Source organism: Schistocerca americana, chromosome 8 (assembly GCF_021461395.2).
Source record: "Schistocerca americana isolate TAMUIC-IGC-003095 chromosome 8, iqSchAmer2.1, whole genome shotgun sequence".
NCBI lineage: Eukaryota > Metazoa > Arthropoda > Insecta > Orthoptera > Acrididae > Schistocerca > Schistocerca americana.
The window spans coordinates 109,420,437-109,445,084 of NC_060126.1; the positions used below are offsets into that span (position 1 = coordinate 109,420,437).

General features: G+C 42.1%; 1 protein-coding gene across 1 annotated transcript; it reads left to right on the forward strand.

Moving 5' to 3' along the window:
• Positions 1-1,608: 1,608 nt before the first annotated feature.
• On the forward strand, positions 1,609-15,650 carry LOC124545507 (fatty acid-binding protein-like). The gene is made up of 3 exons (XM_047124449.1): positions 1,609-1,920; positions 9,274-9,548; positions 15,368-15,650. Exons 1-3 carry the CDS (start codon positions 1,842-1,844, stop codon positions 15,416-15,418), a joined length of 405 nt encoding a protein of 134 aa, XP_046980405.1. The 5' UTR covers positions 1,609-1,841; the 3' UTR covers positions 15,419-15,650.
• Positions 15,651-24,648: the final 8,998 nt, after the last annotated feature.

The window sequence follows — 24,648 nt, forward strand, 5'->3', positions numbered from 1 at the left end:
GCATGCTTCAATTCGCGGTCGCGATGAATCCGGATAGCATTGATAAATTCCTGGAGAATTACATATTGTTTCACAGTACAAAATACGAGCGAAAGACTCTAAATATGTTGTACCAGGGTTCCGTACACAAGAACTTTCAAATGCCCTCACGAACAAATGTCTAATGGGTTTAGATCTAGAGAGCGTAGAGACCGAAAGAATATGTCCAACTCTACGTATCCTTCTCCCACGAAATCTGTTATTTAGAGGCCTACGACCATTAACACTGAAATGAGGAGAGCCTCCATCTTGCATGAAATACACGTTTTGTCGCACAAATTGTAGCGTAACAGGTGAAGCATTATACATTTTCTGAGAAACTGTGTTAAGCCTGGTCGGAAGAACATGAGGCCCGAGCCAACAGTCACCAACAACGGCGGCCCAAATGTTGACTGGAAATCTTTGTCGTCGGAATGACTGCATAATTTCGTGAGGATTCTCGATAACCCAAAAGTGGCGATATCTTTATCACGTGAAAAAAAACGTTATCCGCGAACAGCCCATTTGCACTAAAATAAAGATCGACACATTGTTGAATGAAACATTTGCACGAGTGTACCCATGCAGGAAAATCAGTTGCTGATTGTGTCTACACACGCTGCACGTGGTACAGGTAAACGATATTCTCATGTAGCACTCGTGCAGTTGACATCACTTGCAGCTAATTGTCTTTTTCTGATACTCCGGTTGTCGTCAAACTGCAGGAAGAAGTTTCTCCTCTACTTGAGGAGTTATTGTGCTACGCCGCCCTCCCCAGTCACCAGTAGTGGACTTAAACGTTCCCGTTCTCACAAAGACAACAATCAGTTCCCTCAAATGTCCTCTTGTCGGAGAACCATTGTTCTAGAAATGTCTCCCTATACAAACGTTGCCATCTACCAAACAGTACAGCAAATGGGCATATGCCGACATCACATTTGAGTATACTTCCATTACAATGTACCGAAAAACAAGTCCGTTATGCACACTGTACAGTCAATGTTATGTACTTGGTGCTAGCAGAGGAATGAGGTTTGTCTCATGTCAACACAAGCAGTGAAGTGAGCCACGTGTCAAAATTACCTGCATTCCACTGGAATAAGAACACCGTCGGTGAACCTAAGAATTACACCTCATTGAGTATTCTAACCAAAGGTAAGCAAAAGGGTAATTTAAAAATTTCGTGTAACACAACCTTTCATTTAATAGTGCTACGTTCTGTTTCTGTGTGCTTTCCATGAGCAAAGTGATTGTCAAGAGAAGCTGAAAATGAGCTCTAACTTGCAAATGAAGCTTTTCCAGACCCACGTCTATATAATACATTTTAAACTTCTATGTGTGAGGAATGTTGCCTGGACGTTTGCCACACTTTTTTGTTAGATCCTGTTTTTTGGTTCCTGTACGACGCTAGCTGTTGAACAGTGTTGCGGAATGTAAGGCGCACTTCACCGCTAGATGAGTGTTTGTGGCAGCTCACAAATGCACTCAACAGCCGCTATCTTCAGCCTCAGAAGATACGTTATCAGCCTCTTTCATGTGGTTTACCCCGTAACACAATTGCGACATTGTTTCTCACGCTTCGGGCAAAGGATGAGTAGGCCGCAAAGGACAATTGCTGTGGGCCTGCGTGCTGATAAACGGGGGAAAGTTTGAAGCTGGCGTTACGCAGAGCTCGCCGACCAGCTGCGCACTCGTGTCTGCTTGATGGAGTGCTTAAATCGCCGCCTCCACTCAAACGAGTAATGTAAGGTGGCCAGCAGTCGGGAGTGGCGCTATTGCGTGTGTCCGTTGCGCTTCTTTGTTCTGTCCAGCGCCCCACCGCCATGCCTCTGGAGCAGTGTCTGGGTCGCAAATACAAACTCGAGAAGACCGAAAACTTCGATGAATTCCTCAAGGCTTTCGGTGAGTCTGACGTACCTCTAGCGCAGCTGTAGACACTGTATAACAGCGCTGAAAATCACAGCGACAACTTTAGCATAGCAATCTTTTTTTTTTTTCGGAAGACCGTATTTGCAATCAAAAGTCTTCTGCAATCAAAAGTCTGGAATACAATAAGTGATGTAGGTGGTTGCAATTTACAAGAAAATGCTGTGAGATGATGCGGCCATTTGGATGCACTTCTGATAACTTTTCTTGTGATTTGACCACACTTTTATTTATCGAACAATCTTACGCGTTTCGACTGTACATCATTTTCAAAGGCTCACTCCATTCGAACAAACGTGGAATGACGGCGCTGCGAAAATAGTGTTTTTTGCCCGCCAAGCTCATTGTAGCGCAATGATATCTCTCGGCTGTTATAGATTGAAGACTTGTTTCCGGGACGCCGCAGTTCCACGTCTGTACAAATCCAGTGAGCCTTTGAAAGTGACGTAAAGTCGAAACTCGCAAGGTTATTGGAAAAATAAAAATGTGGTCAAAACATAAGAAAACTTATCAAAGGTTATGAAGGTGGATTGAAAACACGTTTGTGAATATCTTTTCCGAAGCAAATATCTTTATCCGTGCAATGCTAAGTAATGAATGCGTTCATCACCACCTTCCTTAACGTCCGCCGACATCTTGCTTTCATTTGGGATAATTAAAAATAAATTTTCAGTAGGCCGTGCCCGATAGCTCGTAAATATTTGAAAAATTCTTTATTTACATAACCAGTTTCGGTTAACTGACCATCATCAGATTCTCACATAAAACTACTCACAACATCATTTGCGAGGAAATGTATAGTAAAATAATTAACCGCAGAGGATAAGAGCCTGAATTAGACACTGTTATCGTATTGTAACATAAACTACATCGTCAGTCTATAAAACTTTGCTAGGCAGTACATTCATTCATGTTACAAGTGCAATCGGCGTCAACGCAATAAACAGATTCATATCACATCAAATGATTGTTACAGCGTTAATGGCGACTGCAGTTATAGCATGGAAGAGTGCGCTGTTTTTATAGACGACGATATAATTTGTATTACAATACGACAATAGTATCTAATTGATGGTTTATCATCTGAAGATATTAATTTTATATTTCAGCGACCATGATGCAGTGAATACTTTTATGTGAGAACCTGTGGCGGTCACTCTGCCCAAACTGATTGTGTAAATAAAGAATTCTGTCAGCAGCTCAAGGCGGCAACATGATTTTTTCGAAGATTAAAAATAAACTTGAATCGGGAGTCTCTCGTGCATATGTAGATGTGACATCTATTGTTTTTATCAGTACTGCCCTTTCTCAGTCATGTTTCAGATTGCAATACAGCTCGGGTACAAAAAGGTCTTTATTTTTATCTCCAAGAATCTCTCCAGCAGTATGTCTAGTTACAATACTGGTAAAACGGAAAAGGTGTTGATTTTTAACTTTTTCTTAATGAAACGTCTTTAAAATATTACAACGGAAATACGTGAGTGTCACAAGATGTTCAAGTTTTGACACAGTTGCCCACGGGAACCAAAACACTGCTGACCTCCGCTGCACGTGATTGAAGTTACGATAGAAACAATTGTGATAGTGTCAGACATTGTCTGTATCTTTTAATTAGCTGTTCAGCTAATCCGAAATAACCTCTGGATGATGCTCTGTGCTATTCAGTTAAAGCCTAAGGTCTATATCGGAATTCAGCCACTTCTTATCAGGGACGTAGCGAAATCAGTAAGATGCAGTAGGTGTCACACGATTATTTCAGACGTAAAACTTGTAATCTGACTGAATTGTCCTCCTTGAAGTATTTAGTACTGGTCTGTAATCTAGCAACCCTGAGGTGATTTTGTTTCGTATTTGTGTGTGAGTATTGGATGAACTACTTTTCTGAGTGGAAGAGAAGGAGTAAGAGTATAGCAAAAATGACGAAGATTTGGTTGGTAGACGTGCCATAAACAAAATTATGTTTCTGGAAACCGAGTGTTTACCTGTTTAACAAAAATTCATTTTTGAGACATTATTCTGCGTCATACCATTTTAAGGGCAGTTGTACTCTTGCCACCGTGTGTCCTCGTTGATGATAAACGCTAAATTAAAATAATTAATTGTGCCACTTTTTATTTTATCCCATAATGCTTTTCGACGGCTTTAAGTCTCGTCTTCTGACGGTTAGTGGATTACATTACATTTTTCTTTGCTAGATGGAGTCAACTGCCTGTTTTGAGTTTCATTTCGCTACAAATAAGGTTTAATCAGCAGTCGTTAACGTAATAAAACACTAGGATTACAAATTTTAACCAATAAGGAAGCTACTTATAACATCTTCTTGCAGAAATAACACAGAGGTTCGTCATAAATATGTATTGTGATCTTTAGATACCAATAACCACGAACTAATAACATAATCAGCTCGGAGATTGTACAGACATTGAGATACAGCACCTTGTAAGTCAAAGAGAATTCATTACTGCTTGCATTGCGAATCAAAGGCACAGAAAACAAATATATTACTTTCTAGTTCTTTACAAACTTTTTGCTCACGAATATTATTATTGGAATAAATAAAAATACGAAAACTGAAAAACCTACAAACCTAATTTCATCTTATTTATTTGTTATTTTTTACTTTGGCGATTTGGGAATTGTTTCATCGGTTACATCACTCCAAATCAGATAGTAGCACTACGACACAGAACATGTTTTTGACAACACAAAAAAATGGTTCAAATGGCTCTGAGCACTATGGGACTCAACTGCTGAGGTCAATAGTCCCCTAGAACTTAGAACTAGTTAAACCTAACTAACCTAAGGACATCACAAACATCCATGCCCGAGGCAGGATTCGAACCTGCGGCCGTAGCGGTCTTGCGGTTCCAGACTGCAGCGCCTTTAACCGCACGGCCACTTCGGCCGGCTTTGACAACACAGTTAAAACCTAAGAATGCTTCACACACTAAACTATGGTCATAGACTGAACCACTACGAAGAACGTGAGATATTTAATCATAACAGAAGGCATGGGCAAAACGCACTCAATGACAAAGCTCAGACAGTGGCAGTGAACTTATTTAGGCGCTTCTTAAACAAGCTAGGCGATGCACCGTAACTTTTGCATCTATCTGTTTTTGAGCGACCTAAATCACAAAATAATTTCCAAATCATTAAACTGAAGCATAAGGGATAAATATATTGAAAGTAAGTTTATAACTGCTTTGTTTTTCATATTTTTATTTTTTTCCAATAATAATATTCGTAAACAAAAAATATTTTAAAGATCTGAACAATTATACATTTGCTCCCTGTATCTTCGAAAGGCACTGTAGCTCCTCATCTGTAGAATCTCGGGACCTTTTCTGTTATTGGTTCATGTTTCTGTGATATCTAAAGATGACAATGTATATTTATGACGACCCTAAGGTTTCTTTCTACTGGAACATTTTGTAAATGGTTTTATTATTGTTTAAAATTCGTGGGATCAGTGTTGTATCACTTTAACAGCTACTAATTATACTTTAACTGTACCGAAATAAAACTCAAAATAGATGCCTGGCTACAACCACAAACAAAAAGGTAATGCAATCCACTGAGCCACACGAAGATCAGGTGCAAGCCCTCTAAAAGTGTCGTGGTATTAAATAAAAAGTGTCTGGCACAGATAATTGTTTTATTTTGTCTTTTGTTGTCGTAAACTGTCGCATGTTCCTAACCACAGCCCAGCAGGAACGACATAAAGCTGTTTTGATCATTTATGGTAAATTAAATCTATGAGTAGATGTTCCGCTAAGCTTCGATCCCAGAGACTTGCGTTTCGTGGGTAAGACTACTTCCGTTTACAAACCGTACAGTATTTCAGAGCTCCAGCTTGCGATTGTCTCTTGTCAGTGTCTTTCACACAGGAAGACATAGATGAAATTCCAGAGGAATAAGAAGGCGCCAACGGTAAGTCGAGTCTCTCACTTGGTCTTTGGGGAACAATTGAAACAGCCTTTGGGGAGAAAAGGCAGATTTGTCCGAGTTTCAATTACACATCTAGCTTAACTTAACCAACAAAGGTTATTACCCATTAATTTATGTTTTGTTAATACAGGTAGTCACATAAATTTCGGGTACTGATATCGGTATCTATTATGATTTATTATTAGATACTGCTATTGAGAATGCAACAGAAATTGAATTTTCTCATTCGAGACGCTATCGTTCACTCTCTTAACTTATTTCAATATTGTCATTCAATAACACGTCCAACTGCAACATTTTTCAACATTTTTTACGGTGTCTTCGTAAGTTTTTGCCGTGCATTTACTTCCACTTCCCCTCCTTGCCTTTAGCATACTACCATTTGAGTCTTCCTGTTGAAGTAACAGAAAATGAAATTAGTCAAACTAAACTAGAGAAGTGAATCCATGTTATGCAAATCAGGGGCTTTCCAGTAGGAAGTTACTGCCTTTAACGGGTATGGCATTCTTATGGCATTCCGTCATTCCAATAAGTTTCGAGTCTGGATTAATAAAAAAATAGATAAAAGTTAAGATGGTAGTTTTAATGTCTCAGCTATTCTACATAGTCTCCCATCACTTGCGTACAATGCACAGAAAGTTCATACAACCATGTGACAAAGTCATAAAAGTCCTTCTTTGGGATGTTTTTCAACTCACGCAAGACATTCGTACCTTCTTCGATGTTGGGAAACTGTCACTGATCCATTTGGCACCTTATAGTTTGGCGAAGTTCGTATTGATAATACCAAGTGACGTCAGCTAAAATGATTTTTTGCAGAGAAGACTTGTTTCCGTTTGCCATTCAATCAACTCAGGGCAGGTATCCATGCGTCGTTATTTTTGTTTAAGAGTGAAGTCGTGCAGGACAAACTTTGCACACACTTTTCTTTTCTTCAAAGCATTCTGGAAAAGCACTTGATTTAGACATGTTCAATTCGTTGCTCCAATGTGAATTGAGAATGAACATCTTTGACGCACTGTTGCCACACATCCACTACTTAACACTGCCTGCTCACAACTGACTAGTCGAATCTCACCTGTTTACATTTGTTAGTTCAAACTGCCACCTACGACACTGCGCTGTTGTCCCCTACACTCCAGGAACGTTTTGGACAGATGGTACATAAACGGGCATCCCTTCTTTGAGTTCACGATATATGATATTCTGTTGTTAATGACAGTATTGGTGATAGATTTTCTTCAAGTTTTTCCACTAACAAGGTTACTTTCCGGTGTGGCACTCTTAGATTTTCTATATACTTATAGGATTTCAATATCAAGCCACAAAAAAATCGTTCGCTGGTTCCAATATTGTAATAGTAACTTGTTTACCTTCATTTAAGTTCCATATTTATTTACATATATAAATGTTCATTAACAAATATCGAAACACTATTTTAATAAGAACAACACTCTTTTATTTTTAATTATTAATTACGCGAAAATGCCAATAGTCACAATAAACTAAAAATTAGTGTAAAATGTGTGACATCATACAGAAAATTTAATTTTTTTTGTAGCTACAGAATGAGCAGTATTAATGACGTGCTTTACCTTCTTTCATTTCACAACAAGGCATTCCACATGTCTATAACATTTTAATTTATTTTTGTATGACCAGTAATCCAAAGTAAAAGAGATGTTGCTTTTCAGTATTTATTAATTAACGTCTCTGTTTGTTAATAATGATGTCATTTAAGTAAAAGTAAAGCTAAATTTAAGTAAAAGCTACTAACGGAAATCGAACTTACAGTTATATTTATCTCCATGAATGTGAGCAACAGCCCTATCCGTTTCAGTTGGCTTTAGCAAAAGGCCAGGATGGTTCCTTGTAGAAGGTCACAGTGTTTTCTTTCCCCCGTCCTTATCGAATCCAAATTAGTACCATGTTCCTAATGAATTTTGTGTCGACAGCGGACTGAACATCTTTTGACATGCACCTTCTACATGCGTATCAAGGGTCATACTGAATGGAGAAATACATTTACGGAGTGACAACATAGGAGTCACCAAAAACTTTGGCAAAGTGTGTTTCTTCATGGACAACCACCCTCAGTCAAACCAAAATCTTCAGCTAATACTACATACTAATGAAAATGTCTGAGAAATATTACAGGTCAGAATATTGTCAGACATATAATTTTTATATACAATTATTATTAGGTGTAGTATCTATATGAAATATTTAGAACTACTTTATGCAGAAAGACAATAAAATGTATTCTGTACAATTGTATACATTTTGTATTCATGTAACATGAATACCTGTCATTTATTGTTGCACCCTTTGTCTTTATACACTTTTCCATCAGTCACTAAGCACACAAATCGACAGTCCGTTGCAGTATTTAGCATACTGTCTGACCAAAGTCGTATCATATACTGCCAACTTAATCAGGAAACACTTGTTTTCATGCCACAGTAGTGATTTTCATTACTGTATAGGATGGGCAAAGATAGTCGATAGTAACATCATCAGAGATATATAGCTTACAATATATGTTTTCTTGGTTGTGGGCAATGAACGAAATTTGAAAAACAGAGGAAACCACATCGACAGTGAAGCATTAAAATGTATGTACTAAATCGTAGATTAGACGAGTATAAACATCAAGGCATACAAACATTATATGTTCGGACACAGTGAACGTAAATTTTGTCTACAAAATAGTTCATCTTACACGGCATTACAAGATACGACTTTGGTAATTTTACATAATAATAAAAACTGCCAAAACTTACATCAGTCTGTGCAGCAAACATTCTAAGAACAGATGATATGTTAAAAACTTATCATGTACTGACAGCCTTGTTAAAATCATTTCGATATTTTACTCTTTCGTAAAAAAAAGAAAATAAGTAATACATAAAACAATCTGTCTTTAATGAAGCTACAATGTAAATCATACTTGACTTAACAGAGACATGTTTAACAGTGAAACGCACTGAGTGATTGACGGAAAAATGGGTAAGGTAATGCATACATGTATAAGAAACAGGCACTCACGTTAGATATTTACGTATCTGCACTGTGTAGACACATGTATACTATGAAATTTAATGTCTTTGTGAATATATTTTTAATTATTTCATTTATTTGCTGCAGCTAACAGTAATTATGTATTTGATGCTCTAACTATTTTGGCTTATAATATTTCTAATAACTTTTTATTAATATATAGGTCGTTTGAAGAAGGTTGCCTGACTGAAACTGGTTGTTCTTGAAAAGTACATATCACAGAATATTTTTGTGCTTTCCCTGATGCCTATCTTTAAATAAAAAACCTTTGCGTAGCGCTGTTTATAGGAAATATTTTGGAGAAATGTGTTGCTACAGGTGCGAGTTACCTAGTCCGGAAGATGGTACAGGTGGCGACCCCAGTGGTGGAGTTGTCACGGGACGGCGAAACGTACACATTCACTTCTGTGTCTCCCTTCAAGACGAGTGTCCTCAAGTTCAAGTTGGGTGAGGAGTTTTCAGAGGAGCGCCACGACGGCGTCCAGGTGAAGTCAGTGATCCAGCTTCAGGACGACAGCACACTGTTCCACCTGCAGCGCGGTGACCGGGACACCACCATCACCAGGCGCTTCACTCCAGAGCGAGTCACCATAGTGAGTAGATTCCATACAACGCCACATTATACTGATAGTAAGAAGCCGGAAGTGTAATGTATTCTGCGCAGGCAATGACGGAGAATACTTTGTGGTAGGCTGTTCCAGCTCGAGAACCCGTCCGCAGACCGATGGGCACTTGCAGGCTGCAGTGGGCAGGGGTAGGCAAACGGCTGAGAAGCGGGCAGTCGGGAGGCCAAGTTGTAACGTATATGACCGCGACCGTACTGCTCTGACTCACGGCCGGCAGGGTTGGCCAAGCCGTTCGTGCATGCATGTGGAATGGGGCTGTGCCTGCCCGCGAGTGTGCTGAAGGGCGCAGCGCCTATGCAACGTGGGACAGTGTTGAAACAGCCTACTTTTTTACAGTCTCCACGCTCCAGCCATTGCCTACCTTAATAACTGAACAGTGACACATGGTGCACTGATTCTGCTCCTGACCCTCCACAGATAAAGAAAACTGAAAGTACGTACAAAGGTTTCGCTACAGGCCTCGTTCTAGTGGGAAGAAACTGTTATGGTGTAATTGGATTTTTAAGTTTTGTGTGTCGATGGTGGAGTTGGCCACAGTTTATGGTTCAAGACTGGTTATCGAATATGGATCACTGCTGGAAGTGCCGATATACATTTAATGTATGTTGCTGGTAGATGTACTGCCTAGAAAGAAAACTGAAAGTATGTACGACGGTTTCGCTACAGGCCTCGTTCTAATGGGAAGAAACTGTTATGGTGTCATTGGATTTTTAAGTTTTGGATCGTCGCTATACGATGTGTGGCTACATAATAACGGGACTACTGCTGTAACACATTTTATTTCAAAAACATACATATTTAGTTATTCTAACCCTCAATATACTCCCATCCTCTACCCCTAAAACTTTCCAACCGGATTTTCCATTGATGGAAACAGTGCTGGAAGCTTTCCTCTGCATGCTTCCTGATTACACGTCCCGCTTTTTCTTTCACTGCTTCTACAGACTGAAATCTTGTTCCTTTTAATGCCAATTTGGCCTAGGGGAATAGGCAAAAGTCATATGGTGCTAGGCAAGATGAATAAAGTTGCTGGTCTAAGACTGTGATACCGTACTTCGCTACAAACCTCTAACCAGACAACACGGTATGAACTAGTGCGTTGTCCCTCTACACAACCCATGAGTCGCTCTTCCACAGTTCAGGTCCTTTTTTTATTTTCTCACGGAGTTGAGCAAGATCGTCAAGGCAGTAATTTTGAAAAAATATTTTGACCATAATGAGTCCTGTGTTCCATCAATATCGAAAAAAGAAAACAGTCTTCATCGCTTTGAATTTTGAGTTGCTCAATCACGTTTTTTCGCTCTAGGTGAAGACAGGCCCTTCCAATGCATGGACTAGAGCTTAGTTTCTAGATCATAAGATCTGTCACAAGTTTTCAATGCTATCAAAAGTGTGAGTACAAACATTTTCATTTACACGAACTTCTTTTTGTTCGATCGTGAGAATTTTTGGCACCACTTTTACACACACTTCTCTCATATTAAATTTCTAATATATATGAGACTGGTTCTGATATATCTTTCTACCACAGCTGCGCAAGGACGATCTGTGAGTGTTTTAGGGATTTGGTGTTGACCCTACGGCCTGCAAGGTAGGAAGATACCATCTCACCCATGCAGAGTTCAGACGAGTACAGCAGTACAGACAGCGGTGTAATCAGACAATGATCTCAAAGTCGGTTCAACTACACTCCCTGTAAAGGAAACGTGTGTGGGTTCAGGCGTAACTATATGTCACCAAAAATGAAAATCATTGTTAAGGTTGTTTTTCTTCTAAGTAAGACTTCATGTCATAGCAGTGTTAGCAAAATTACGTACTGGATAGTAAAATGTTGATACTAGGTGTTCACAACTGTGAAGCGAAATTTATGACTGTTATAAGGTTCTTTAGTGGTAAGATGGTTGATGACTCTATCTCGGGGTCGATAAAAATACAACTAAATTAAATACAATTGGGGCCAGAGATATCAATACGCTAAAATGCACAATGAAAATAACCAAAATAGAATGAGGTGTTGGTAAAGAGCAATCAAAAAGAAGTACACAGTTAAAACAGTTCATGAAATCCATGGTATAAAGCACTCTACAGTGGCTGAGTAACCCTTTTCGTTACATCGGATATATCACGTTTCTGCTTCAATTAAGCCCGACAGTCACGAATATGTTTAACTACAGGTCATGGTTGAATCTACAAATATTATAAAATACAGAGACGATCACAGTTCTGAGTGTCAATTGAATATCAAATATCAGTTGCTGCCATAGAGTGAGCACGTCTGTTCTCTCGACTGTTAAACACCTGTTGAATACATTTTTATGTCTTCGATGAATCCAAGACTCCTAGTATCCGCCCTAACTAAGGGAATTGGCTGGAATACCGAGTACGTTGTTGCCCTCAAATCGCTCACAGGCGTTAACTGTCAGTGTTCGGTGCGATTTCCATACTAGGAGACTCTGCAGTTTAACTTCTTACAAGTTAAGACCAGCTTGTGAACAAGTGTTCACATAATGACTCTCGCATTCGTCTCAGCGTAGCGCGAGTCGCCTTGCTCAAACACTCGACGATGATCTGCAAGAGAAGAAGCGAATTACTCTGTCTGCAATTTGCCTATATCAAAGATGGTGGCCCCGCGTTTTCCTTCGGGCCAGTCAGAGCGTTCATATTGTAGCGTATCACAGGCGCCGTTTTTCGGCGAGGTAGGGTTTAATTTCTGCTACATAACACTGAGATAAACAGTTTTTTCTTTCATGCGAGTTTTAACACAGGTAAAAAATGTCGTGTGACTAGGGCCTCCCGCTGGGTGCAAGTCTTTCGATCTGACGCCACTTCGGTAATTTGCGCGTCGATGGGGATGAAATGATAATGAGAACAACACAACACCTAGTCCCTGAGCGGAGAGAACCTCCGACCCAGCCGGGAATCGAACCCAGGCCCTTAGGATTGATATTCTGTCGTGCTGACCACTCAGCTACCGGGGTCGGACTTAACACAGGTGACTACAGTGAGTCACCAAAGTTTTGAGTTTGGTTTCTGCGGACCTTTACCTTCCATCTCCAGCCGTGTTCCTGTAGAAAGGTTTTCCAAAGGGTCGTCGTTAAAAGAAGGGACAAGGGTCAGCTGTTGCCAATGGGCTACACAGTGGCTCTGGTGGCTGGTGATTTTGTCTGATAGGTGTCCTGCCGTGAGATTTCAGCCGCGTGGGATGGTCGTGTCATCGTAAAATTCTCCTTCCCTCAGAACTGCGTCTCGTAGCTCAGGTCTGCGAAATTACTTGCTCGCAATTATTAGTGTGAGAGACAGTGGGTTCTATTCACAAAATGGCAGCTTGTTTATTGAATCGGCGTATTATTTCGTGTGACATGTCGAGTTAACCGGCGTTGTTTCAGGAATTCAATGTAGGGTGTGTTATTTGTTTGACACTTACAAATCGGTTATGCGAAGTTTACTTTACACAGTTATTTTCAATTCCTACAGCTTCAGCAATCGATCGAATACTCATCTGAGGCCAAATCGAATGAGAGTACCTAGTTTTTCAATATTTCCATATTTTGATACTGAAGGGCCTCCCGAGCTTGAGTTATGTTCAATGTCTTCTCAGCCATCTCGAAAACACTTTAACTACTCAAAAACTCACGTACGTGATAAACAGTCTTCGCTACAAATTTCTTTTATTGAAACACATGTTTCAGTAGCAGTTTTTCCAGGTTTCATGTGAAACTTCGCGACAGTTCGTTGCTCTTTTATTACACTTATATTTTTCCAGCAAAACAAAATAACAGCTCTTATGTAAATCAAGGTCATGGCTACACCGATTTGTCTATGGCTATCAGAGGTGCCACATGTGACTGAAAAGGCTGCGCTCTTCACAGATATTGGTCATTCATCTTTGGCACATGCGTACTTACTCTGTGACAGCATCAGTCCCATTATTTTACAGCCACACCTCGTATACATTGGCTGACAAAAAGAAGTGAAAAGCCCAGATGGGAAGGACGAAACGAAATGGCACCTCACTGATTGAGAGGTTACGTGATGTTGCTTCAGTGAATACTAAAGCGAGTCAAATACACAACGAACTTGGCAATAGTTGCCCACTTAACAGTACGATGTTGCGCCCCCACTGGCCTGGGTGAATGCTCTGAATCGGTTGGGAAGGATGTTATAAAGCCTTTGTACGGTCTCCTGTGGCACAGTGGCCTACAATTATTGTTACTGGTCCTTGATATGCTGGATACTGGCGCTGCGATGGAGCTGACTTCCGATCTGGTCCCACACTTGTATTATCAGTGGCTGATCTAGGGAACTTGCTGGCATCAGAAGTATATGAACATCCTGGAGGCAGTTCATAGAGCTGCGTGTCGTCTGTGGATGAAGGGTGTGCTGTCAAATACTGGCACTACAGCACTGTCGCATCAGGATGCAGACTGCCTGTGACATAGCACTGTGCCGTCAGGGTTCCCCCAGTGACTACCAGCTACGACCTGAAGTCATATCCAACTGCTCCCCACACGCTGACAAGTAATATTTTGTAAATATACAACTCGAAGAGCGCTTCGCGCTTCAGTCTGGAACGGCGCGACCGCTACGGCCGCAGGTTCGAATCTTGCCTCCGGCATGTAAGTGTGTGTCGTCCTTACGTTAGTTAAGTTTAAGTAGTTCTGAGTTCTAGGGGACTGATGACCTCAGAAGTTGAGTCCCATAGTGCTCAGAGCCATTTGAACCATTTTCAATTTCTCCCAGGGTATTTCTTGCTCGAACAGTCCACGATGTACTGCCGGTCCATAGTGTCCTACGGGCACAATATTTCGGTGATCAGACGAGTCGCAATCGTCAGGTGCGCTGACGGACGCCTCGCAGGCGGAGGGGATTTAAGACGGCTGCCTGCCCTCAGGAGCTCATTTCGTCAGCGCACCTGATGATGGCGACATGTCTGATCGCCGAAATATTGTGCCCGTTGAACACTATGGACCGCCAATACACCCGTGGACTGTTCGAGCAACAAAATTTTGTTTTCCGCTGGACAACTCTCACCCAAACTGCAATCGATGTTTTTAACAATGTGCTAATTGAAAATTTAAACATGTAATACGCTAACTGAAGATGTACGGAAGCCTGAACTCTTATTGGTGTAAATCAAATTACATAAAAAGTGGTTGGTTGCTGTAATTCTTCGAACAATATAATCAACAACCACAGAGATAAACAATCAGTAAGATGAATAAAGTAATGTGCAGAAATGAAGAGACTTTCTCAGGATAGGCAAGTGTGGGGAGTTGTATGAAACCAGTCTTTGAACTGCAGACGAAACAACAACATAATGCGTTAGATGTTTTAATTTTCACAATCATTATTATTTTTTTAAGTCGGCGAACAGGGGCCCTTTTTTTAAAAAAGAAAGTATTTTAATCATTCGTTTCATGATTGGTTCAAATGGTTCAAATGGCTCCCAGCACTATGGGACTTAACATCTGTGGTCATCAGTCCCTTAGAACTTAGAACTACTTAAACCTAACTAACCTAAGGACATCACACACATCCATGCCCGAGGCAGGATTCGAACCTGCGACCGTAGCGGACTGAGCGCCTAGAACCGCTAGACCACCGCGGCCGGCCTCGTTTCATGAAAATAAATAGAAAATCATCATTTCTCAAGTAAGTAATTCATAAGTTTTTATACTTTCTGACTACTCAAAAAATTAAACAAGGGGCACTGTAGCTTCGAAATATGTATATAATGACACAGTGTTCTTGAAATCAGTATGACAAATATTTTCTTTTTATTTCAGACAATGCAAGTAGACGACATCATCTGTACCAAAGTCTACAAATCAGTGTAAGGGACGAGGACTCGTCTCCTGAGGAGCCCCAAATTTGTACTCCTTGAATGCCGGCTTCTGCTGTTCAGAGATGAACAGAGTCTTCTAAGACACACCAGAAACTGGCTGCATGGCATCTGGCACCTAGTCGTTTTGTTATATACATATTATGTATATGTGATTTAAGTGTCATTGCTTCAAGTTTTACCCATTCGAAATGTGAAAACATGTGAACCAAATGCTATTTCAGATTTAAAATAAATATATATTTATGTGCGTGTAATGGTATTACATTTATTTATTTTAGTGTATGGAAAGTTCTCGTTCAGAATTACGAATTATTTAGGAACAAAGGAGACAACTCACCGAGAAGCAGAAGCACGGCGTCATCGATAAGTACACTAACAAATGGTACAGAGCTTTTCTAACTTTCTGAATGAACTTCCTTCTTTAAAAAAAAAGAAAGAAAAAAAACCCATGTACACACACACACACACACATGCACACGCCTGTCTCCCGACATTGTGCTCAGTCAGCTGCCAGCTCTTTCCTGCAGTGAGATGATGGTTGAGGGGTGGGGTGGAGTGAGGGATGGAGAGAGGCGTGAGGCAGGGACAGTGTTGGGGGGAAGCGTCTAGCGGCTCGTGGAAGAGTGGGGAGCCATCTGTGGGCTAGCTAGGGATGCAGGTAGAGGGGGCAGGTGGCAGACAGCTGGAAATGTGATTTCATAGACTAGGGCATGAGAAGGCAGCACGAAACTACACTCATGCTCATAAATTAAGGATAATGCTGATACATGGTGAAACAACGCTCTGGTGGGCGGTTTGCGGGTTTAAATCACCTCGGGGTATGACCATGTGGTGCATTTGACCTGCAGTCATCGCACGGTGACACTGGCAGCAGTCCACACATGCAGAGGTGTGTTGGTACATGTCAGAGTACTGTGCAGCAGGTAAGTGTGCAGACGTTCTCAGACGTGCTAATGGTGACTGTGTGTCGAAAATGGCTCAAAGAACACATATTGATGACGTTATGAGGGGTAGAATACAAGGGCGACTGGAGGCTGGTCAAACACAGCAGATCGTAGAACGGGCCCTCCGTGTGCCACAAAGTGTGATCTCAAGATTATAGCAATGATTCCAGCAGACAGGAAACGTGTGCAGGTGCTACAATATGGGATGTCCACAGTGTACAACACCACAAGAAGACCGATATCTCACCATCAGTGCCCACAGACAGCCACAGAGTACTGCAGTTCGACTTTTTCTGGGCCTTACCGCAGCCACTGGAACAGTTGACTCCAGACACACAGTCTACAGACGACTGAACAGACATGGTTTACTCACCCGGAGACTTGCAAGGTGATTCCACTGATCCTTGTTCACAGGAGAGCCCGTAAAGCCTGGTGTCAAGAACACAGTAAGTACATGGTCATTGGAACAGTGGCCCCAAGTTATGTTCATGGACGAGTCCAGGTATAATCTGAACAGTGATTCTCGCCGGGTTTTCATCTGGTGTGAGCCAGGAACCAAATACCAACCCCTTAATGTCCTTGGAAGGGACCTGTATGGATGTCGTGGTTTGATGGTGTGGGGTAGGATTGTGATTGGTGCACGTACACCCTTTGCACGTCTTTGACAGAGGAACTGTAACAGGTCAGGCGTATCGGGACTTTATTTTTCACCAGTATGTCCGCCTTTTCGGGGTGTAGTGGGTCCCTCCTTCCTCTTAATAGATGATAACGCACGGCCCCACCGAGCTGCCATCGTGGAGGAGTACCTTGAAACAGAAGATATCCGGCGAATGGAGTGGCCTGCCTGTTCTCCAGACCTAAAACTCATCGAGCACGTCTGGGATGCTCTAAGTCGAAGTATCGCTGCATGTCTTCAAACCCCTATGACACTTCAGGAGCTCCGACAGGCACTGGTGCAAGAATGGGAGGCTATACCCCAGCAGCTGCTCGACCACCAGATCCAGAGTATGCCAATCCATTGTGTGGCCTGTGTACGTGTGCATGGTGATCATATCCCATATTGATGTTGGGGTACATGCGCAAGAAACAGTGGCGTTTTGTAGCACATGTGTTTCGGGATGGTTTTCCCAACTTATTACCGATACTGTGGACTTACATATCTGTGTCGTGTGTGTTCCGTATGTGCCTATGCTACTAGCGCCAGTTATGTGTAATGCCATGTTGTGTGGCAACACATTATGCAATTATCCTTAATTTATGAGCATGTGTGTAGCTGACACAAACTGGGCAGGGGTACTGGCGCTGGAGATGGGGTTAATACACACCCATACACCCACCCACCCACCCACCCACACACACACACACACACACACACACACATACATGCATACTACTGAGTGGGGGTGTGGAGACAGAAAGTTACCTTAGGTTTATGCCAGCGAGATTACAGGAGTGAAGGATGTGCTATAAGGATAGCTCCCATCTGCGCAGCTCAGGAAAGCTACTGGTGGTGGGGAGGATCCAGATGGCACAGGTTGTGAAGCAGCCAGGTCCACCGTGAATTTGGCAACAGTTTGGCGGTGGCCATTCTTCCTAGTTGAGAGCTGGTTGGTTGTGATACCAATGTAAAACGCTGTGCAGAGGTTGCAGCATAGCTGGTATATAACACGGCTTTCACTAGTGACCGACCTCAGCTTCGCACATGTAGAACTAACAAGGGGAGGCCACAGTGTTGGGATCACAGATTTACTTCAGCTTTTGTACGCCTTTAGCAGGTCATTGAGACAACATAATGCGCAATTCCGAGAAAATCGGAAGAGAAGTTTTACATGTCTATTATGTGGCTTATGTATCTGTGAATAGGTGCTGGACGGTAGAGTTCGTGGTTGGTCAAGTGATTAGCGTCCCAGTTTCATAAGTCGAAAGTGTATGAGGCAGCAGTTCGACTCACGCTCAAAATTTATTTTTTATCTATTTTTTAATCACTGGTCATATTATTCGATTTATATTACATTTGATAGGTTATATAATAAAAAAAGAAACACTTGTATTTACATGAAGTTTCAATGGGAGTTTTTCAAGTCTGTATGCCAAATGCCATTATGCAACGTGTGATGTCGAGAGCACATCCGATAAGCAATTTTACTTTACTCTTGTGGTCTGGCACATTGTGACTTACTACATTACTGATTGTGAATAACGTCATTCGCATAGTCATTTATTACAGTTTGGCTTGGGCTTTCCAAGCCTGTTCCTCGTCGTTGAAAATTTACTTAAAAATACTAAATAGCCAAATGACGTATGAAATTTACTTCAATTTCATGAAAATACGTGTGGTTTTTTTTATTATGTCACCTCTCAGACGTCATATAAACTAAATAATATGACCGGTGACATAAAACATGTAGATTAAAAAAGTAAGTGATAGATTCAGACGGCAGACTGGTCCACAATCTGCTTGTATCACTCGAATGCTAACCATTTGACCACAATCACATCTTACAGACATCGCTTTTGCACAGATACATTTACATAACAGAAGCGGAAAACTTCTCTCGCGATTTTCTCGGAATCGCCCCAATAGCGCACCTTACTATTTGCACATTACGTTGTTTTAATTGCCTACTAATGGCGTACAAAGTCTGAAGTAAATCAGTGACCCGAACGTCGTGGCCTCAACGTCTTTGGCCGGATGACCTGTCTTGCGTAGCAGTAGTAAATTACACACAAATCTCCCTCGTGAATCAGTCTATCAGTTAGCGATAACTTATCAAAATCCCTTTAATGGTTCATGAAATTAGCCTTCACATACAGAGAGAAAACGTGTTGGGATACTTAAATTCAGCTTAGTTAGCCAATCTGCACACATTATTTATGAATTATACACGAAAATCTTTTTCGAGAATAAGTCTGTCTGTCTTTCTTCTTTATTTTTATTTCATACTTCATGCCCCACATCGGTGGGGGGCGGGCTGTCAGCTGTATAATACTCCGCTCCTCAGCCAAAAATATTCATAAAAAGATGACAAAAGCGATAAAAGAATAAATATGAGGACTGTTTACGTTTTAAGTTTCAAAGAGAAGGGACGGGCACGTAAAAGAACAGAGAATATATACAATTTAAAAACAATGTTGCAATGATCACTTAACATCTGAAGGACCTGCACTTGGTGGAAATACCTTCTATAGAGATTTGGGATGTGTGGACATGAAGATACGAGTCTGTTAGTTGGGGAAACTCTGTAGATGATACATAGGAGATGAAGCAGATAGTGCGAATAGAGATGAGGACAGATGATGAGGAGCAATAATTGTGTGCAGGGAGGGTACTGGCACTAGATAAAAGGGATAGCGGTGAGTGTAGAGGCAAAAGGAGAGAAGAGCCCTGATGTGGAGTGTGATACGTGGGGAAGGGTTAAAGTTGGTAGGTGATGTAACTATCAGGGCGGATCTCTTTGTCTGGGAGAGGGAGTTGGTTGCAGTTGCGTTGAGGTAGGGTATGGAGTGCGTGTAGATGTAGGGATGGAGGGATATGTTTGTGAAGGTATGGCAGAATACCAGGGTTTATGATCAGTATCGAGACAATAGGGTTACTGGAATATAGTTTATGGATAGTACAGGAAATGCAGAGGTGTCCAATGTGGGTGAGGAGCAGTGAAAATTTGATAAGATCGTGAAGAATGCATGTGGTTGAAGGTAAACTGATGCAGAAAGTGAGGCGCAGTCTATGGTGTTCGAGGATCTGAGGGACTTATAGAACTTGGGTGGGCCAGATATCCATGCAGCATTGGCTTAAAAGAACATGGGTCAGATCAGGATTTTAGAGGTGTGGAGAATAGTGGAGGTCTGTAATCTGCAATCTCGGCCTGTTAGTAGTTTGGTCCTATACTGGGCTTTCTGTTGGATGCTTAGTGGGTGAGGTTTCCGTATTAGTCGCTGATTAATGGTTGGTCCAAGATACTTTAGTGTGTTAGTTAACTGGACAGGACAGTCATAAATGGTAAGGTAGAAGTCATGGAGGAGGAAAGCGCATGTGGATTGTCCTTTCATTATTGCCTGTGTTTTGAAGGGGTGGATCTTGAGGAGGGGTGGATCTTGAGGAGGCATTGGTTACACCAGGAGGTAAACAGATTGAAGAGAATTTGGGGTAATCGTCGGCATTTCTGGAGTGTAGAGCAGAGGGCAAGAAAAGCCGTGTCATCAGCAATCAGCACACCGAAGGATGTGGACTAGTGGGGGTGATCGGCAGTGTAGTGCACTTTCCTCCTCCATGACTTCTACCTTACCATTTGTGACTGTCCTGTCCAGTTAACTAACACACTAAAGTATCTTGGACTAACCATTAATCAGCAACTAATACGGAAACCGTACCTACTAATCATCCAACAGAACGCCCAGAATAGAACAAAACTACTAACAGGCCGAGATTGCAGATTACAGACCTCCACTATTCTCCACACCTCTAAAATCAGCAGTGTAGAGGAGAGGAGAGACGACGGAGCCTTAAGGCACTCTTGCAGTGCAATGGAAGGTACAGGAATTGGTATTGTTAAAAGTGACAAAGGATGGGCGATTAGATGCGAAGGATGCAATATGGTGGACATAGTTAATTGGAAGTGCATGTGTCTGAAGTTTGAAAAGGAGGCCCAAATGCCATTCACAGTCGAAGGCTTTCTCTCACTCTATCTGTGTGTGCAAACCGTGTCAAAATCCCTGTAGCATGTTCTGAGATTAGCCTTCATATACAGAAATAAAAACGTGGCTGAGGGGGCGGGGGAGGGGGAGGTGGGAGGAGGGGTGCTTAAATTTTTAAAAACTATACTCACAGTACCATAGACTTGCATCAGCAGCTCAAACTGCCCGAAGCAAAAAATGGTTCAAATGGCTCTGAGCACTATGGGACTTAACATCTATGGTCATCAGTCCCCTAGAACTACTTAAACCTAAATAACCTAAGGGCAGCACACAACACCCAGTCATCACGAGGCAGAGAAAATCCCTGACCCCGCCGGGAATCGAACCCGGGAACCCGGGCGTGGGAAGCGAGAACGCTACCGCACGACCACGAGATGCGGACTGCCCGAAGCATAAAACGAAGATAGCTGCATGTGTCTATTTATGCGGGAAAACTACTACGTATTTCTTTTAGTTACAATGCCTCGTCAGATATCGGCTTTCGGAGCGTCAAGTGTATTAAACTATTCGTCGGCACGATGATGTGATGTCGTCAGTAGTTTCGCAACGTTGTCGGTAAACAGTGAATACGATTTCTTTATGGATGTCAGTGACGTTTAGGCGGAGCAGGGGAAGCCTGTTCAGCAAACAATTTTTAAAATCTTCCAGAAAATGTTTTAAAAATCTTATTCTCGTCAATTAATGCGTGCGAGACCGTTTCATTAGACTCACCTAGATCACGGAAGTTGAGGTAACAGTTCGAATTGATAAATTGTGGAGTATCAGTACACTAACATTTTGGATGCTCGAGAAGGCTAGAAAACTTGCAAATGACAGAAAACATATTCTGATCCCTGAGCACAGAATTAGAGAATCTTTTGTTACCAGTCAGTGAATGTGTAGGCGAACTTTTGCCGTTAAAAGCGAGAAAAGGTATAGCAAGTTACAAACTAGCGTGCTACGCAGGATACAGGGTTGCTGCCCAGCAGTTCGACTTTAGATTCAGTAAATATATTAGCATTCATGTGTCTCTTTCCATCTCATAGAGAAAAAATCTGTTTCTCGTCAACTAAACAAAGGGAATTAATAATTTCTGCTCACTTCAATACTGCTTCTTTTTCTTTATATAACACAAAATCTCTTCTTTCACATTAACTCACAAATCCAGTAGCAACCTAACAACACAATCACGACTCACACGTGTTAGGGGAAACTGAAATGTAAAGATCAGAAGAACTGCATTACGTCATTGGAAAATCGGTTTATAGAAAACCAGATCTGGCAGCTACTGTAAACGTAGCGTTGGTCAACAAGATGTTAACCACAGAAGCAATCAGGTGTAGCTGTAGAAGTCATCAAGTTAATTTTGAGAAAACAGATCATCTCTCTCTCTCTCCCTCCCTCTCTCTCTCTCTCTCTCTCTCTCTCTCTCTCTCTCTCTCTCTCTCAGTGTATGTGTGTGTGTGTGTGTGTGTGTGTGTGTGTGTGTGTGTCCGGGAAGTCCCAGTCCCCCTAGGTATAACAGTGTATTGTGTGTTGGAGTACTTACACCATGTGATCAAAAGTATTCGCACGCCCCCAAAAAATACGCTTTCGGTATTAGGTGCATTGTGCTGCCACCTACTGACAGGTACTCCACATTAGCGACCTCAGCAGTCATTAGACATCGTGAGAGAGCAGAATGGGGCGCTCCGTGGAACTCACGGACTTGGAACTTGGTCAGGTGATAGATTGTCACTGGTGTCATACGTCTGTACGCGGAATTTCCACACTCGTAAACATCCCTAGGTCCACTTTTTCCGAAGTGATGGTGAAGAGGAAATGTGAAGGGACAGATTGAGCACAAAAACTTACAGGCCGACCTCGTCTGTTGACTGACAGAGACCGCCTACAGTTGGAGGGGGTAGTAATGTGTAATAGGCAGGCATATAGCCAGACCATCACACAGGAATTACAAACTCCATCAGGATCCACTGCAAGTACTCTGACAGTTAGGCGGGAGATGAGAAAACTTGGATTTCATGGTCGAGCGGCTGCTCATAAGCCACAAATCACGCCGGTAAATGACAAACGACGCCTCGCTTGGATTAAGGACGATTGAACAGTGGAAAAACGTTGTGTGGAGTGGCGAATCGCAGAACACAATGTGGCGATCCGATGGTAGAGTATGGGTACGGCGAATGCCCGGTGAACGTTATCTGCCAGCATGTGTAGTGCCAACGGTAAAATTCGGAGGCGGTGGTGTTATGGCGTGGTCGTGTTTTTCCCGGAGGAGGCTTGCCCCCCTTGTTGTTTCGCGTGGCACTATCACAGCACAGGGCTACATTGATGCTTTAAGCACCTTGTTGCTTCCCACTGTTGAAGAGCAGTTCAGGGATGGCAATTGCATCTTTCAACACCATCGAGCACCTGTTCATAATGCACGGCCTGTGGCGGGGTGGTTACAGGACAATAACATCCCTATAATGGACTGGCCTGCACAGAGTCCTGACCTGAATCATATAGAACACCTTTGGGATGTTTTGGAACGCCTAATTCGTGCCAGGCCTCACCGACCGACACCGATACCTCTCGTCAGTCTTAAGGCTTTTTAAATAAAACAAACGTTATTAACATCCTACATTTCTATTCTTCATGTTTACATATTTGCTGCTCTCTGTCGCTAGAGGCCTCCTAATCGTAAAGTGTAACATGATGGTGTGTAACGTAACTACGTCGGTGCTTGAGAAACCGCCTGCTGTAATCGAGTTTCGAGTTCTAAGACTTCTTGCACACATGGAGAACCCTCTCCTTCAGAATGAGAATGCCAGACCACACACAAGCGCTGCGACATCTGCAACACACTGACGCCTCGGTTTCATTGTTATTAATCGTCCTCCATACAGTCCCGATTTTCATCTGTTTCCAGAACTTACAGAACAACTTCGAGGAATTCACTATGATAGTGGTGGTAAATAGATGGTAAATTCCTATGGTGCCAAACTGCTGAGGTCAGCGGTCCTTAGGCTAAATCTAACTTAAACTAACTTACATTAAGGGCAACACAAACACCCATGCCCGAGGGAGGCCTCGAACCTCCGTCGGGGTGGGGGGGGTGGGGGTGGAGGGGGGGGGGCGCAAACCGTGCCTAAGGCCACGAGGGTACTCCGGGTAGCAAGAAATGGTGATGGAGGTCAGTATGTAGTTCCGTCGACAAATATTCTACAGTGAGGATATCCACAAACTTGGGTCTTGTTAGTAGAAATGAGTTCGTCGCCAGCCTCACTATGTTGAGAAATAAATGCACAACTGTCATTAAAATTGCTATACCTAGAAGAATTGACTCAAACAGAGCTTGGATGGCGTGTACAGGTACAGCTGCCCATGCAGCTTCAACACGATACCACAATTCATCAAAAGTAGTAACTGGCGTATTGTGACGAGCCAGTTGCTCGTCCACCATTGCCCAGACGTTTTCAATTGGTCAGAGATCTGGAGAATGTGCTGGCCAGGGCAGCAGTCGAACATTTTCTGTATCCAGAAAGGCCCGTACAAGACCTGCAACATGCGGTCGCGCTCTATCCTGCTGAAATGTAGGGTTTCGCAGGGATCGAATGAAGGGTAG